This window comes from Gopherus evgoodei, chromosome 6 (genome assembly GCF_007399415.2).
Source record: "Gopherus evgoodei ecotype Sinaloan lineage chromosome 6, rGopEvg1_v1.p, whole genome shotgun sequence".
In the NCBI taxonomy this organism is placed as follows: Eukaryota; Metazoa; Chordata; order Testudines; family Testudinidae; genus Gopherus; species Gopherus evgoodei.
In genome coordinates, this window is record NC_044327.1 from 84,259,625 (window position 1) to 84,275,452 (window position 15,828).

Here is a 15,828-nt window from a genome sequence, read left to right on the forward strand (position 1 = left end):
ATTGGCAGTAGTAACTGGGCAATGGGTGATAAGATGTATAGATTAGGCAGAAAATAAATTATTTTATTGATTTCAGTCATTTTACGCAATGTTTTAAAACTGTTTCTTCCAGTGCAAACTGACTTTATGTTGGTTTTATGTTTAAAAGATTTGTTATCTTTTAAAAACTGTTTAAATTAGAAAGAAAGACAGCATACAGACTGTTTTTTAAATGTAAATTTTGACCTAATCATTGTGGATCCAATTCAGCTCTGAAATAAGCAGGCGCAACTCAGCTGAAGTCACTGCAGTAGAGCTTACTTATTCCATGGCTGAATTTGATGCTGTAGCTTTAAGTTCTTTATATTCATTTAAAGAAATCAAAAAAGAAAAATGGCCACCAGGTTTCGTCAACTATGGGCATGATGCCAGGAGTCTAAAGATCAGACTTCTCCAGGCTGAGATGATATCATCTACTCCAAGGTCCTGAGACTCTCAGTGTCTGGAGTATCAGAAAATTTACTAGTGAACACCCCATCTCATATTTTTTTATATTAAACATGATTATTATACTGCCAGTTGAGTACAAAATCTGTTTCAAAGATTCCACTTCATCTCTGCATTTTTTTCTTTTACTATGTGTTAAATGTATAACAAGTCTTACCTAAAAAGCATGCCCTAAAGTAAAGCACAGGTACTTGGTAGCTGCTGGAATACAAGACATGATACTCATAACGAATCACTTCTGATGTTGCACAGATTTCAGATGCTTGAGAATCATCCAGGGCTTCCTAAAACAACAAACATTAATACAGTACTTCAGTAAATTATGGGCTTATCCGTGAGGAGAAAATAAGGGCTACCGTTATAGTAATTAATTTAATAAATATAAGGAGCAGACATGAGAGGCATTGTCTCTTACTGAACACTCATCAGTTGAGTCCTGAGGAAATAGTAAAACCAGAAAGAAAAACACGAAAGCCCCAATTCTGCAAAGATTTATCTATATGCTTCACTTCACACACCATGAGGAGTGTGTATATAGTTAAACCCATGTGTAAGTCTTTGAAGGATTGTGGCCTTAATTAATTCAGATTGCTTTTGTGAGACAATCAGACAACAAAGCAACTGTGGAAAATCTTTATCATAATACTTTTAGCAATATGCTGGCTACAGCAGCTACTCCTTTAGTTACCTGTTACTACTGAAGATCATCCTAGCAACTGAAGGTAAAATTACAATAGATCCCTAAAGAATCTGCAGGTTTAAAACAAACAAAACGAAGTATTTCTTCACACAATACACAGTCAACCTGTGGAACTCTTTGCCAGAGGATGTTGTGAAGGCCAAGACTATAACAGGCTTCAAAAAGAAGTAGATAAATTCATGGCAGATAGGTCCATCAATGGCCATTAGCCAGGATGGGCAGGGATGATGTTCCTACCCTCTGTTTTTCAGAAGCTTGGAATGGGTGACAGGGGATGGATCACTTGATGATTACCTGTTCTGTTCATTCCCTCTGGAGCACCTGGCATTGGCAACTGTTGTAAGATAGGATACTGGGCTAGATGGATCTTTGGTCTGACCCAGTATGGCTGTTCTTATGTTCTTACTTTCCAAAGGATAATTCATTTTATGCAGAAAATTCTGAGTTCCATTTTTAATAAGAGCTATTTTGCAAGAGGTTGTGTTGGTTAATAATACTTCTGAAGCTGAAACAATTTTTCCCCTCCTCTTTCTATATGCTGCTAAAATCAACTTCAACTATAGATTGGGCTTCACCTCTTCTGTTTGTTCACAAGCGGAAGCATTCCGATACATTCCCAGGAGATCCCAATTACCAGCTTACGTTTTGTATCTTCTTTTACCAATGTATGAACATAATTTTCAAAAGGTGCTGAGCACCCATAGTTCTTATTGACTTTACAACCAATTGCGAACGTTTATCACTCTGAAAATAAGGCCATTACCTTTTTAACCTATTAAATAAGCTAATTAGATATATTCGAACAAATTTTCCAAGAAGACAAAACTGAAATATCCACAAAATTCACGTGCACTTGCTGAGCCTTGAAAACCCTGAATTTGCATACACAAACCAACCGTATGCCCCAGAGGGTAGGTATACATGCACAAATATGGGCTTTGTGAGTGCACTAGTACCAACTAACTGTGAATATTTAGTTCTTTGCCCAAGCAAAATGCCAAAGACTGAAAGAGAACAATGAAGAAACAGCATTTTTTAACCCTCAAGTTATTACAACACATAAGAGAGTTAAAGCTATTTTGTATTTTTTCTTAGATCTTGAACTCACCTTAATGCTTGCTCTCTCATGAATCAATCCATGAGGGAGATGCAAGAACTGATAAACTATAAGAGTAACCATAAAGAACATACTACGACTTTTTGGAAAGCCCATGTAAATTGATTTCATCCAAATAGTATTTTAGACAATCAGGTGTTGCTGATAAACAAGTGTACAAGACTGTGACTAGAGGTCCCAGATTCTGGATAGCCATATACCAGTGTAGTTGGAAATAATGATAACCCAATTTTAAACATTAAATTAAGATATTTAGAAAATCACACCAGCTGAAAGAACAAAAGAATTCTGGGAATAATGGCCAACTGCAGAAAGCTTGATCTTAGTTTACCAAAAAACAGACACCTAAAGCACTGAGCCTGGACATTAAAGGAAATCCTCTCTGTTGACCCAGCTTTTAAAATCTTAGGCAATGAGATATTAAAGACAATATGCCAGAAAGGACAATATCGATTACTGTTTTTGACTTCACCAACCAGATACAGATCTGTATGCTTTACCCAGTTCATATATAATGGACTAAGGACACAAGTTTTCCGTTCTTCTCTCATAGTAATCCCACTGATCAGATGAATTGGGAGCCAATACTATGTAAAAGATTTTTTGTGGAAGAAAGGTTGATATTAATTCTGCCTAGTAAACTGATAATTTTTTAAAATGGGTATATCTTCTGGGCCAGTGCTTTGGTGAAGAACATAAATCGGAAAAGAGAAGAGAACGGAGGGCCATGGCAGAAATTAAAAACAGCAACTGGGATCAGCCCAAATCCGCTCAGACTTTGAGAAACTTTGGATTCAGATCTGAACCCAGATCCAAACTACATAACTTAAGACAATCTCTTCTTTAAGCAAAACTTAAAATGATTCTTTCTGAAGACATCAACGTTTAGTAGGTTTTTATATTATGGGTTTACATACTATTTGACCATTAGATGACCTTGCTGTGAAACAGGACTGGATAAGTGTGATATATAGTGAAATACTTGCTGAGTCACTTTCTTTTGTTGGCTGTGCTGTACTGTACCAATGATAGTTTCAGTGCTGATATAAATTTTTAAATATTGTTCTTCCACCAAAACAGTCCTGTACATGCATGTACAAAACAACAAACATCACTTTAGTCATTAACATTATATTGATTTCTAATATGGAATTTTTTTTAAACTAGAATAAAAAAAAATCACTCTCTCTTTCACCTAAAAGCACATGGAAAAATAAATAACATCTTTACCAAAGAGCCAACTTCCTCAATGTGAGTTCAGCAGAAAAGGCCTCATGAATGTCCTGCTATCTCGGAAGTGGTGCATTAAGATATGAGCAGTCTGTAGCTAAATATTCTGCCTCTGGGGATTGCAGGGAGTTCAGGGTTTGAGCGACCTCTGCAGAAAAACCTTAATTTTCTGGAGATGAACTGGACTAGGGAATAGAACAATGAAGGAGTCAGAAGCTCTTTCTGATGACCCTGTTCTTCAAGAGGGAGGAGATGGACTACAAAAAATCTCCCTGGAGGATTACTGGTGTTACTGGAGGAAAATTAGATTAAGATATGCCTCTCTAGAGATCCTACTTCTCAAGAGACAAGAGCTATTTCATCCATCAGTGGCATCCTTAGAAGAGTTCGGACACCTCTGGAGGGTTAAGAACAGGAAAGAGCAGGTTGTGCAAGCAGTCTTCTCCTGAAAAGCCTGATGTTTTATGGAACTGGAGGTTGACCATTTCATTCATGTTTTAGGAAGCTGTAGGTTGACCATTTCTCATTTTGTATTAACTTGTTTTTTGCTTTTAAATGATGGTTTGGACTATGTTTGAAACAGGGAATTCAAAAGAATGCAAAGCTTAAGGAAGCTTTGGAAGACAAAAATTCTCCCTTCTTTATCCTGTAACAAGCTGGAATTTGGTCTAGTATATGAAGCGTCTGTTATTCAAAATATGATTTTTGATCAATCAGATCTCTTTGCATGCTATATATATAGTGACAAGTGGAAGCACTATTCTAGTCTGTATATATGCATGGACACCTGAATCCTTCTTAGAGCTATTTCTAATCCCTTTTCATTTGGGTAAACAGCAGTGGCAGAACTTGTTACATAAAAAGATACAGTACCAACATGTAATCCTGTACTTTATAGTCTCTAAAGATGATGCATAGAATTTAACATGGGAAAGTAAATTTTGGAGCCTACAAGCACTCAGAGTATCTCTTTAGCTGGTGAGTTGAGCCTTTGCTAAAGTCATGTTCTAGAATAAAATGAGCTGTGTCTCATTAAGATGATCTTTGGAGCATTTGAGATCCTATTCGTGACTCAACAGAACCCACAAAGACTAAGAGAATATTACATTGGTCCAACAGAAGATAAGTCTGAGGGGGTTTTAAACAAATGGCCATAGCTTTATGCATAATCACTAACGCGCCATAAATAACAGAAGGTATAACTAATACATAAAATAAAATCCAGTTATTTTCACATAAGCCATGTGATAGCCTATTTATAGATTGTTTTTAAAATTTTTAATTTCTTTCTTTCCTTGCTATATATACTGCTGTCCTGCACTCTCTGAGCTGTTAACAATACTTTATGTATTACGGTATCATGACAGCTACAATGCAACATAAATAATTTACCCTTGAGCATTGATAGGTCATAACATGCATAGTACCATTGCTCCAAAAATATTCCTGGAAATATAAATATAAAGAGGGTGAGCTAGCTCTGTTGTTGAATTGATGGATTTTGTTTAGATACTCACTATGGCACAAAGATTTATCTGCACAATGGATAAAATGCTAATTTTATTAAAGTGTTATTAAATAGGGATTTCTGGCTAAATTATAATTCCTAGAAAAATTACACAGCTACTTGATTTCTCAGTTCTTGTTTCTCCATAAGAATTTGCTTGCATGGCTGCCACACTGCAAAGGAAAACTGAATCCAGGATTGACTGACTGTTTCCTAAACAAATTGGGAAGTTGTCATCAGGAAGCATCTGTTACTTTATTACTCTCACGAAAAAGCATTCTTGTGCTATCATAACGGACTACTGAGCAGATGCTTTAAAGCACTATACCCACAGCAATGTATGTATAATAAAAAAGATAAGAAGCTACAGCCTAATTAATGATATTGGTTCCTTTATAAATGCATTCTTACTAATTTTAATTGATCAAAAGTTGTCTTTGACATTTTAGTTCTCTCTTCTACCCAATATATTTGTTCTGTTCCTTTTAAATGATAAAATATTGCATCAATAGATAAGAATTATGTTGCATGTCATTCTGAAGGCAAAATAACACATTTCTTCTGTAACAAAAGATACTATTTTATCCCTTTGTGAGGCAGAAGACAAGTTAAAGATCGTGGGGGGTGAAGAATTAACTTGTTTTTGACAGTATTTAATAAGAACTGTATCCATGAGGGGTAAGGCAGGTCATGTTGGGAGGACAGGCCTCAACGGGAAGGATAAGGAACAGGAGTTGATAGCATGAACTGGGAGGGAGACAAGAGTTACACGATCAAAAGGAATCTGTGTCTTCCCCTCTCCCACCCACATACACAAAAAGAGTGTGAGCCTGCAATCCTTGTCCCATCAAAATTCCCTTTGAAATGCAGGATCAGGACTTTTTTGGGAGAAGGGGTAGGAAGTGCAGTGATTTCACCAAGAGCAGGCACATTTCTCCTTGTGATGAAGTTACTGTTGCATATCCTCCTAATTCCCATGTTTGTCATCTCCCACAGGTGCCATGAACCCCATGACCTCCTGCTGTGGGTTAGCCATTTAGGAGGAAGCAGGGGGAAAGACACATACAGAGTTACTGGTATTGTTAGTTTAGTCATGAGAGGAAAGATGTACCAGTAAGCTAGGTTTTTTCAGATGCTTGGAATGTGTTTTCTCTTGATATCTTACCGTTTTACGCTCTAACTCTGACAACAAATGAATAATGTTTGTGCTTCTTAATGTTTCTCCAACTCTGTGGTTCTCGTTTTTTCAAGTATACTGTAGGGAAACAGAAATGCTCTCATGGAGCAGCTCCCCACCCAGCCTCCCACTCTATGCTTTCCCTTTAGCAAGTACAGTGCTTGGTCCCACAAACATGTACAACTAACATCAAGACAGTATTAATCAGATAAGATTAAATAAACTTTAATGTGAAAGGTGCAGTTTCTTGGATAGATTGTATCAGGGATCTTGATTTCTTCCCCCTGCATGTTTTTTACATTTATTAATACTGAATCTCCCTTTGTTGACTGCAATCCCATCTGTTCTAATCTCCCCAGGTCACTTTGCAGTTTGGTTTTGCACCTCTGTATGTTTGCTGCTGTATGCAGAACCTCAAGGCTTACCCATCACAGACACTGAATTTATGGGCCTGATTCTTCCCCTCACTCACTATGGCGTAAATCAAAAGTAAAACTGGAAAAAAATCAAAGTAGTAACACTGTGTACAATTGTAGTGAGATCAGAATCCAACCACTTGACAGTAGCCTCCCCAAAACCACAACAAATATTTATGGCCCTGAGAGACACACCAGATGACATCAGGAGAGAGTGTGCCTCCTGACACCTGATCAGGAGTTCTTCCCAGGCTGGATGATAACATGAAAGCTAGACAAATTGAATAATCTGTGCAGTTTGCAGAGCACAACTCTGAATTTCAGTTGCTGTTCAAGAAGTGACAAGTGGACCATCAAACTGAAGTTTGTTCATCACAATGATGAACAGTGAGAAAATGACCAAGACTTGCCACAGCTTCCAGCACACACACAGAGTAAGTTATTTTTATTTTCACACAGTAACAGGACTTCAGCTCTAGAAATTTCATGACAGTTACACAGAAGAAGATAGGCCCAGGTTCTTCAGAGGACTGCACATCTGCATGAGATCACCGTCTCCAACCTCTATTAAATATGTCTATTATAATACCCAGAGGCCTTAATCAGACTTGGGGCTCCCTTTATGCCAGGTGCTGTACAAACACACACAGAAATGTTGCCACTACCCTGAAGAACTTACAATCTAAGATGACTGACGTACAAATGTGATTACCACATATATCCATTTTATATACATACATTGCAAATGTTCTTTATTGGAAATAGATAAAGGAAACGTCAACTATCCCCATATGCTTTCCAACACAGCCATCATTAATTGATTTCTTATAAGCTATGTGGCAGAGGTTGGTGACGTGAAGATATCTGAAGGAGGAGAGTATAGTGGTTTTATGGATCACATTCATTGAGTAGATCCATTCTCTGAAAGTGCCTTGGTGGCTGTAATCACCACTTCTATTTCTGTAACAAGCTTATATATCTTCCAAATCTGTTGGCCTGGTGCAGACCAGATTAAACATGTATAAGATGCTACCATACCCCTAACTGCTACTTAATACAAGCAAAAAAATTCCCATTAAAAACAGTTTCTTAAGCATTGTCACTAACTGCTAAATTCTCAGAATGATCACAGCTAGAAATGGATGAACTCTTTTGAACTCAACAGTTTCCTCGGAAAGTTACTAAGTTGCCACACAAACAATTCAAAAGTGAACTAATGTAGACAACCAATGGATACCTGCGGTCTTACAGATTCTTCATAGTTCAGCTCCCAAAGGAACAACCTTTTATTGCCTGTCAGTATTCTTGTTACAAGACTGTTAAAGAATCTAGTCATTATAAAAATGATTCACTTCCCTAGCAAAAGATAAATGGGGAAATAGAGAAAGCAACTTTTTTTCCCATTCACAGCATACCAATAGGCAAAATCCAAGCATTCCATCCCCAAAGAATGCCATACATAAAGTTATAATAGTTTCTCATGCATTAACAATCATTTCTAATGGTTGGAAATCAGATTTGTCTTTTGATTGCTCTAAAAGTGTTATCACAAGTGAAAAGCAGAATCTATTCAAGTGAAAGAAGAAACAGACCATGAAAACTTGCTGTACATCTAAACGTAGAGATTTCTTTCAAAATCTCTTTATTCTTTTTGTACTGTTATATTGAGGTAGAATTACAAATGTCTAGGATTTGTTGGGGGGGTTTTTTTGGTTTTATTTTTTGTTTTTTTGCAAAAGCTGAAATAAAACTTTTCTTTAAATAATATACAAAATTCCACTTAGTGCCTTAGATATATGAGCTTTTACCATTTTAGGAATAAGAGGTTATTGTATTTAATATTTTGGAATGTTAGAAATTTTTAATTTTTTTTATAAATAGCACATACAAAACATGATAATCATCAGCAATATGAAAGCATCATCCAAAGATTTATTAACATATGAGGACAAGTTGCAGATCTTGAGATAAAGTTCAGCACAGTTATTCAAGGTTCATAAAAGCAAACCAAATATATAACAAACACTGTAGTTATAACTGCAGTTAGTTCCAGTGACGATTTAATTAAAATAAAAACAAAACAGCACAAGAGTATGTGTTAAATTCTATATTACTGAATTTCTCTCATGAACAAACAAATATAAACCAGGTAATACACACTGACATATAAAATATTTTTCAGAAATGTCAGCAATTTACTGAAAATGGAAGCAAATGGGAGTTAAAAAGAGTAGTTAATTACCCTGCAGTACCTGTGGTTCTCTGAGAAGTTGTAGTCAGTGTGGCTTGTACTCTAGGTGCATATGTGCCTCATGGTGTTCAACATCAAAAATTTTTTTGAATATGGCATGCATCAGGGCCATGTATGTGTCCTCATATTCATAGAAAAGGCAGAGTGACCCTGACCCTCCCACAGTTCCCTCACAATTTAAAGCCTGTGTTAGCTGAGGATTTTGAAAGAATGGATGGAGGATGAGTTGTGGATTCCATACTCACTACATCTCAAAGAACCAAAATTACTGTAGGGATAAGCAATTGTTCTTTCTTCTTTCTTCAGTATGGTGGCAGTATGGATCCTAGTGTAGGAGATTGGCAAGTAGTATCCTCTTCAGGATGGTAAGGCATAGAAGGTGTATCCGCTGCATAAGTTCAACAGAGTATGGAGTACAGCTCTCCTAACTTTGCATGTGATCTAGCAGTGAAGCCAGTGCACAATGCTTGCCAAACTTTAAGAGGCGCTCCCCATAGCAAACTTGCAGATTTTGGACACTGACATTTGGCACCATGCTGAGGATGCTACTAGAGTCTGGTGCAATGAACCCTAACTGTCAGTGGAAAGGAACATCAGCCAGTGGCAGCACAGTGAGATAAAAATGTGTCATCCATTGCAGTATTTAGGATTAAAGGGCTTGACATTTGTAGAGACCAGCTACAAATAGATGTGGGGACTGTCTAAAAGATTTGGTCCTGTCAATATAGTATTGAAGAGCTCTGAATATGTCCAAAGTGTGCAGCTTCTTCCTTCTTTGCATAGAATATGGCTTTTGGAAGAACTCAGGAAAGCTGATTGATTCAAATGGAATTCCAAAATCACCTTGGGGAGGAATTTTCCATGACGTCGCAGTACCATTCAATCTCTATGAAACAAGGTATACAGAGGGTCTGCCATGATTACTTGGACCTTGCTGACTCTTCTGGCTGAAGTGAGGGTGACCAACAATACCATTTTGAGAGTAAGATGGTAGATGGAGCAATCCAATCGGGACTCAAAGAGGACCCCGTAAGTCTGTGAAAGATGATGTTGAGGTCCTCTACTGATGCAGGGTCTCTAAATAGCGGGTAAATATGCATAAGACCCTGTGTAAATTTGGATACTATTGGATAACAGAAGATCAAAAGTGAGTATTGGTGGATAATATGCAAATATTGCTGCCAGATGGATCTTAATCAAACTGAATGAGAGTCCAGAGTGCATTAAGTGTAGCAAGTAGTCCAGAATTTTTGGTATCAGGGCTTTCACTGGGTCTAGACCATGTTGGGCTATCCAGATTGAGAACCTATTCCATTTAGGAAGAGCCAAGTTTTCCTCATGGACAGTTTACAGAACCTTTCCATGGAACATAGCAAGCCAACATCCAGGCCATCAACTGCAGCAACCTTGAGTTTGGATGGAATACTAGACCTTGATCTTGCAACAGGGCTGATCAATGGTTGCATGGATATCTGCAGCAAGTCCACCAGCCAGAACTCTCTTGACCAGTAGGAAGCTGTAAGACTGAGTGCCCCTGATCTCCTCTGTCTTTAGCAATCATGCTGGAAATCACTAGGAAGATGTAAAGAAGGCTCTGATTTCACTGTAGAAGAAAGGCATCTGGCAAAGATTCTGGGGTCATTAACATTGGTATGAAATTACTGCATTTAGTAATGACCAGAGAGTGATGGATCTGTCTTGAGATAACTAAGCCCTTGCAGTGGTGGAATCTATCCTGTTATGAACTCTTATAATCTGCGAAGGGCTGAGAGACTGTTTCTTGTAGTTCACCAGCAAGCCCAACCAAAAGAACACAGGTTGAAGCAGAGGCCTGATGTGATTTGCCTCCTGTCAGCCAGTCATCCAGAAACAGGTAGACGTGGATGCCCTTCTTCCACATGTGCACCTCCACCACAGTGAGGCATTTCAAAAAAACTCAGTGCCTTGAAAAACTCAGTGAGTTGTCCCCAATGTGCATTTCAGATTCTTCCATATCACCATCGACCTCGCCCACAGGAAGTACATGTCCTGTCAGTGGAGAGCCACAAACCAGTCCTGAGCTTGGAGGGATGGAATAATAGAGGCAAACACCACTATTCTGAATCTGAGATGATGTATGCATTTGTTTTGTCTCCTCAGATCTAGGAAAAGATTAAGATCTCTTTCTTCAGAGTGAGGAAGTATTGAGATTAGAAACCTCTTCTGACCCTATACTCCTGTGGTATTCTTCTATGGTTCCTAGCAGGGCCGGTGCAACCATTTAGGTGGACTAGGCGGTTGCCTAGGGCGCCAAGATTTGGGGGTGCCAAAAAGCAGCACCCCCAAATTTTTTTTAAGTGGTTGAGCAGCCCGCTGCTGCTGGGATGGAGAGGGGGTCTGAGCTGCCGGTGGCAGTGGGCAGCCCAGGGTGTCCCCTGGGTCAGTGCGCCACGGCAGCAGCCGGCAGCCCAGGGGATCCCCTGGGTCAGTGCGTTGCCACGGCAGCCGGCAGCCTAGGGTGTCCCCTGGCCCAAGGGAACCCCTGGGCTGCCGCAGCAGCACACTGACCCAGCGGCCCTGGGTCAGTGAGCCACAACAGCATCTGGCAGCCCAGGGGGTCCCCTGGGTCAGCGCGCTGCCACCGGCAACCCAGAGGTTCCCCTGGGTCAGCGCGTCACTGCCGGCAGCTGCCAGCCCAGGGGTTCCCCTGGGTCAGTGCACTGCCGGTAGCCCTGGGGTTCCACTGCACAGTTGCTGCTTCACTTCTCCCACCTCCCAGGCTTGTGGCACCAATCAGCTGTTTGGCGCCACAAGCCTGGGAGGAGAATTAGAGCAGGACAGCATGCTCGGGGAGGAAGCGGAGCAGAGGTGAGCTGGGGCGGGGAGGTACCACATGGCTCCTCGGGCCAGGGAGTGGGGAGCTGCTGCAGGGTGCAGGGAGCTGCCACGGGGGCAGGGGGCACAATTCAGGGTGGGGGGGCGGGGAGCTGCTGCAGGGTTGGGGGGGCGAAAGGGTGGAAGTTTCACATAGGGCGCGAAACTTCCTTGCACCGACCCTGGTTCCTAGACAAAGTAATTAGGTTATTTCTGTTTCCATGAGAAGGGTCTTTGAAGAGGGACAGTGAAGTGAATTAAATGGTGCAGCCAGAGGCAGGAATATCCAAGATCCATTGGTCTGCTGTAATGTCCACCCAGACCAAATGGAAGGGAGTGAGGTGGTTTTCAAAGGTCAACTCTGCGGTGGTTTTAGCATGGCTCTCAACCATCTTGTTAAACCTACTGCTTCTGGCAGGGAGGTTGGTGCACAACAGAGGAAGAGGAGAATGGATGCCTCCTCAAAATAGCAGAGTTGCCTTCTAGGTGGATACTCAGGCCAGCAACTATGGGAGAAAGATGGTATTCTTGGTCTCTAAGGTGACTGGTACTTGAAGGGCCTGCAGTACTAGCAGTGCAGTATAAATGCCCAAGGATCTGAGTGTCGTTCTGGAATTGGAGCAGGAAGGAACGGCAAATTGTGCAAGGGGCAACAACATGGGCTTCATCAAGGAAGTAAAGGCACCACTGGTGTTTGTCGCTCACAGAGAAGGAGTGTGGACATGAAGCACAGGTTTGGGTGTTTTTTTAAGCAGACTTGTCAGGACATAATCTTTAGGCTGGGAGATCTCACCAACAGCGGAAGAAGTCCAAAAGGAAAACTATCTACATAGAACACTAACGCTACAAAAAACAAGAAAAAAATTACCATCCACAGCTATATACACAAGAAAGCACGGACAACCAACTCTCTTAATAAGGCTAAGAACAGGAGTTCCTACCCAGGCCATGCGGCAGTAAGAGGGAACTGGGGCAGCATTGACCCACATGGCCTCTTATACTCTTGGCTGCGCGCATGAGGGTGACGCACAATGCATGTGCGGGTCAACAGACGCTGCTACAGGACTGTTCTGGCCCCAACACATGGCACATATGCACACCCATATTTGGAATCCATGTAGGGACCATCACTCAAAGAACAAGAATTATTATCCTTGCATTGACAATCTCAGCAGCGACCAATTCTGGTCCCACTGAATTCAATTGAAAAATTCACACTGAAATCAGAGGGGAGCAGCGTTGGCTCTAGACTCCTTTCATTTTATGCAAGAAAAAAGTAGATCCTCTTTAACTTCTCAGGCAAAAAAGCTATGTTAAGATGGAGATAAGACAGAGTATGTATCAGTAATTTAAGGGGGGAAAAGCATCACAGGGATGATGTAAATTACAAATCCAGGAAATTTAGAGATAAGGCTACATTTAAAAGAAATTGATGCTAAGAGGAGGAGAGGCAGGCAGAGCCCAGTCCTAATATCTTTGTGCTATAAAGAGTCCCTTTGCACTCTTCTGTCAGTGCTTCCCACAACATACAGTGAAGCACAGGCAGCAGTGATATGAGAAGCCTTTCAAGTATTGATGCCCACCTAGTATGCAGCCTTGGAATTTTTAAGGAACAGTGAGAGTTGGGCCAAACTACCAGTGAGACCAACAGTCTTTCATACCATTGACTCATTACAATCAACAAAAGTGTTGCATGCTAATTCTCTGTAGAGGAAGGGTGGTGATTGGTTGAGTTACCTCTCATGACACATGCCCCATTTACGAGTTAGCTGTGGCTGTTGATCTGAGCCTGTTGGTAGCCTATATAATCACAACAATTAGAAAAATAAAAACTAACTCTTTGTAATTAAGCTAATCTAATTTATTAAAGTACAGCCAATGTACAAGATTCCAATTAATTCTAACTATATGGAAAGTTTGAAATGCATGTAATCTCTTATGTAGATCATTTGGGACAAAAACAAGGGACCAACACAGATGCTCAGTTTCTTAAAGGACTCCATTGTAATTATTTTAACTAATAAACCAAATATTTACTTAGAAATTCTCAGAAAATCCATTCTCCACTCAAGGGTAAGTGATTTAAGTTTAGGGGGGAATATACTGGTATTTTCACAGAATCATAGAAATGTAGGACTGGAAGAGTCCAGACCCTTGTGCTGAGGCACGACAAAGTAAACTTAAATCATCCCTGATTGGTATTTGTCCAACTTGTTATTAAAAAAAATTAAGTTGATTTGGCATTATTTGTTCTTGGCAAATCCATGGGAGTTATTCCTTATAACCCTATTATTCTCTAAGTGCTTAATGGTTAATTATTTAGTATTCTTCCAAGTATGAAAGTTAGGCTGAATGGTCTATAATTCTCAGGTTCCTCTTCATTCCCTATTTTAAAGACAGGTTATTATGTTTGCCATTCTTCAGTCCTCTTGGACCTCACTTGTCCTCTGAGTTCTCAAAGCTAAATGTTAACAGTTATGAGATTGCTTCAGCTAGTTCCTTAAATACTCTATCGTCAATTTCATCAGGACCCATCAACGTCAATATATCTAACTTATTAAAGTATTCGTTAATCTGTGCTTTCCTTATTTTGGCTTGGTTCCTTCCTCCTTGCTGTTAATATCAATTGTGTTGAGTATCTGGACACCATTAACCTTTTACTGAAGACTGAAGCAAAATAGGCATTGAACACTTCAGCCTTCCTGATGTTCTCAGTTATTAGCTCTCCTTCCCTACTAAGTAAAGGACCTGCACTTTCCTTTGTCTTTCTCTTGTTCCTAACATATTTAAAGAACCTCCTCTTTTTATCTTTTATGTTCCTTGCTAGTTGTAACAAATTTTGTGCCTTAGCCTTTCTGATTTTGTCCCTACATGTCTGTACTATTCTTTTGTACTCTTCCTTAGCAATCTGTCCATGTTTCCACTTTTTGTAGGATTCCTTTTTGATTTTCAGGTCATTAAAAGAGCTTCCTATCTTCCTTCATATTGAGATAGTTTTCAGTTGTGCCTTTAATATTGTTTCTTTGAAAACTGCTAGCTCTCCTGAACTCCTTTATTCCTTAGATTTTTTCCTTGTGACCTACCTACAGTTTTCTGAGTCCGTTAAGTCTGTTTTTTTAAGTCTGTTGTCCTTATTCTGTTGCTCTCATTCCTTCCTTTCCTTGAAATAAGGAATCCATTTCAGGATCACTTTCATCCAAATTGCCTTCATCCTCAAATTCACAATTAATTCCTTCTTGTTGGACAGAATCAAGTACAGTATAAAATGGCTGTCCCTCTGGTTATTTTCCCACATTCTTAAATGAGAAGTTGTCCCCAATATATTCCAAGAATTTACTGGACATTTTGTGTTTCGCCTTTTAACTTCTTCAACAGCTGTCTGGATAGTTAAAATCTCCCATTACTAACAGGATATTTCTGTTATTTGTTCAGAAAATACCTCATCCACCTCCTCTTCCTGATTTGGTGGTCTATAGTGGACCCATACCAGACTTGGTACCGCCTATTTTTACCCCTATTGTTTTTCCATTTTACCCAGAAACTTTCAACTGGTCTGCCCGCACCACTTCTAGACGTCAGAACAATCATCATGCATAACAAACCATTGGAATTCCTGCTTTAAGAGTGCAAAAACAGAACTCAACCTTAACTATGGAGTCATAGCAAGTGTCGTCCAACATATGTATAGTAGGTGCTCTTTTGGAAGCCATAAACCCAATTAGCAAGTACAATACAGAAATAAATATTTTGGGTGGACAATATATGACAGCCATCTTCCTTGATAGACTGCAATTTATTAGTAAACTACATTCTGTGATTTTTCATATTATCTTAGCAAAACCAGAAATACAGTACTTGAACTAACTGGTACTATCTCCTATGTAATTTAATTTATCTTTGTCCTTAAAGGTGAATGGAAAACTTAAAAAAAAAAATCCAGATCCCAAATTTCTAAATATGTAGAAAAATATAGTTGAAAAAGCATTCCCTCCTTTATTTTCCTTCTAAGACCCTAATGCTGTTTCTCCTGGAAGTCAACAGCATATTGCCTAGTTGATTTTGTATGGAACGAAGATTGGGATCTGTTACTA

General features: G+C 39.5%; 1 protein-coding gene across 10 annotated transcripts in view; it reads right to left on the reverse strand.

Annotated features, from left to right (window-relative positions):
* Positions 1-15,828, reverse strand: part of ATG10 (autophagy related 10) — a 154,407-nt gene that overhangs the window by 49,922 nt on the left and 88,657 nt on the right. For all 10 annotated transcript variants that reach the window (XR_004001059.1, XR_004001058.1, XM_030567892.1 and 7 more), the window contains one exon: positions 644-770. Coding sequence is in view for 8 of the 10 variants with exons in the window: in XM_030567892.1 (XP_030423752.1) it covers positions 644-770 (127 nt within the window). In the remaining 2 variants the exon portion in view is untranslated. The remainder of the gene's footprint in view (positions 1-643; positions 771-15,828) is intronic.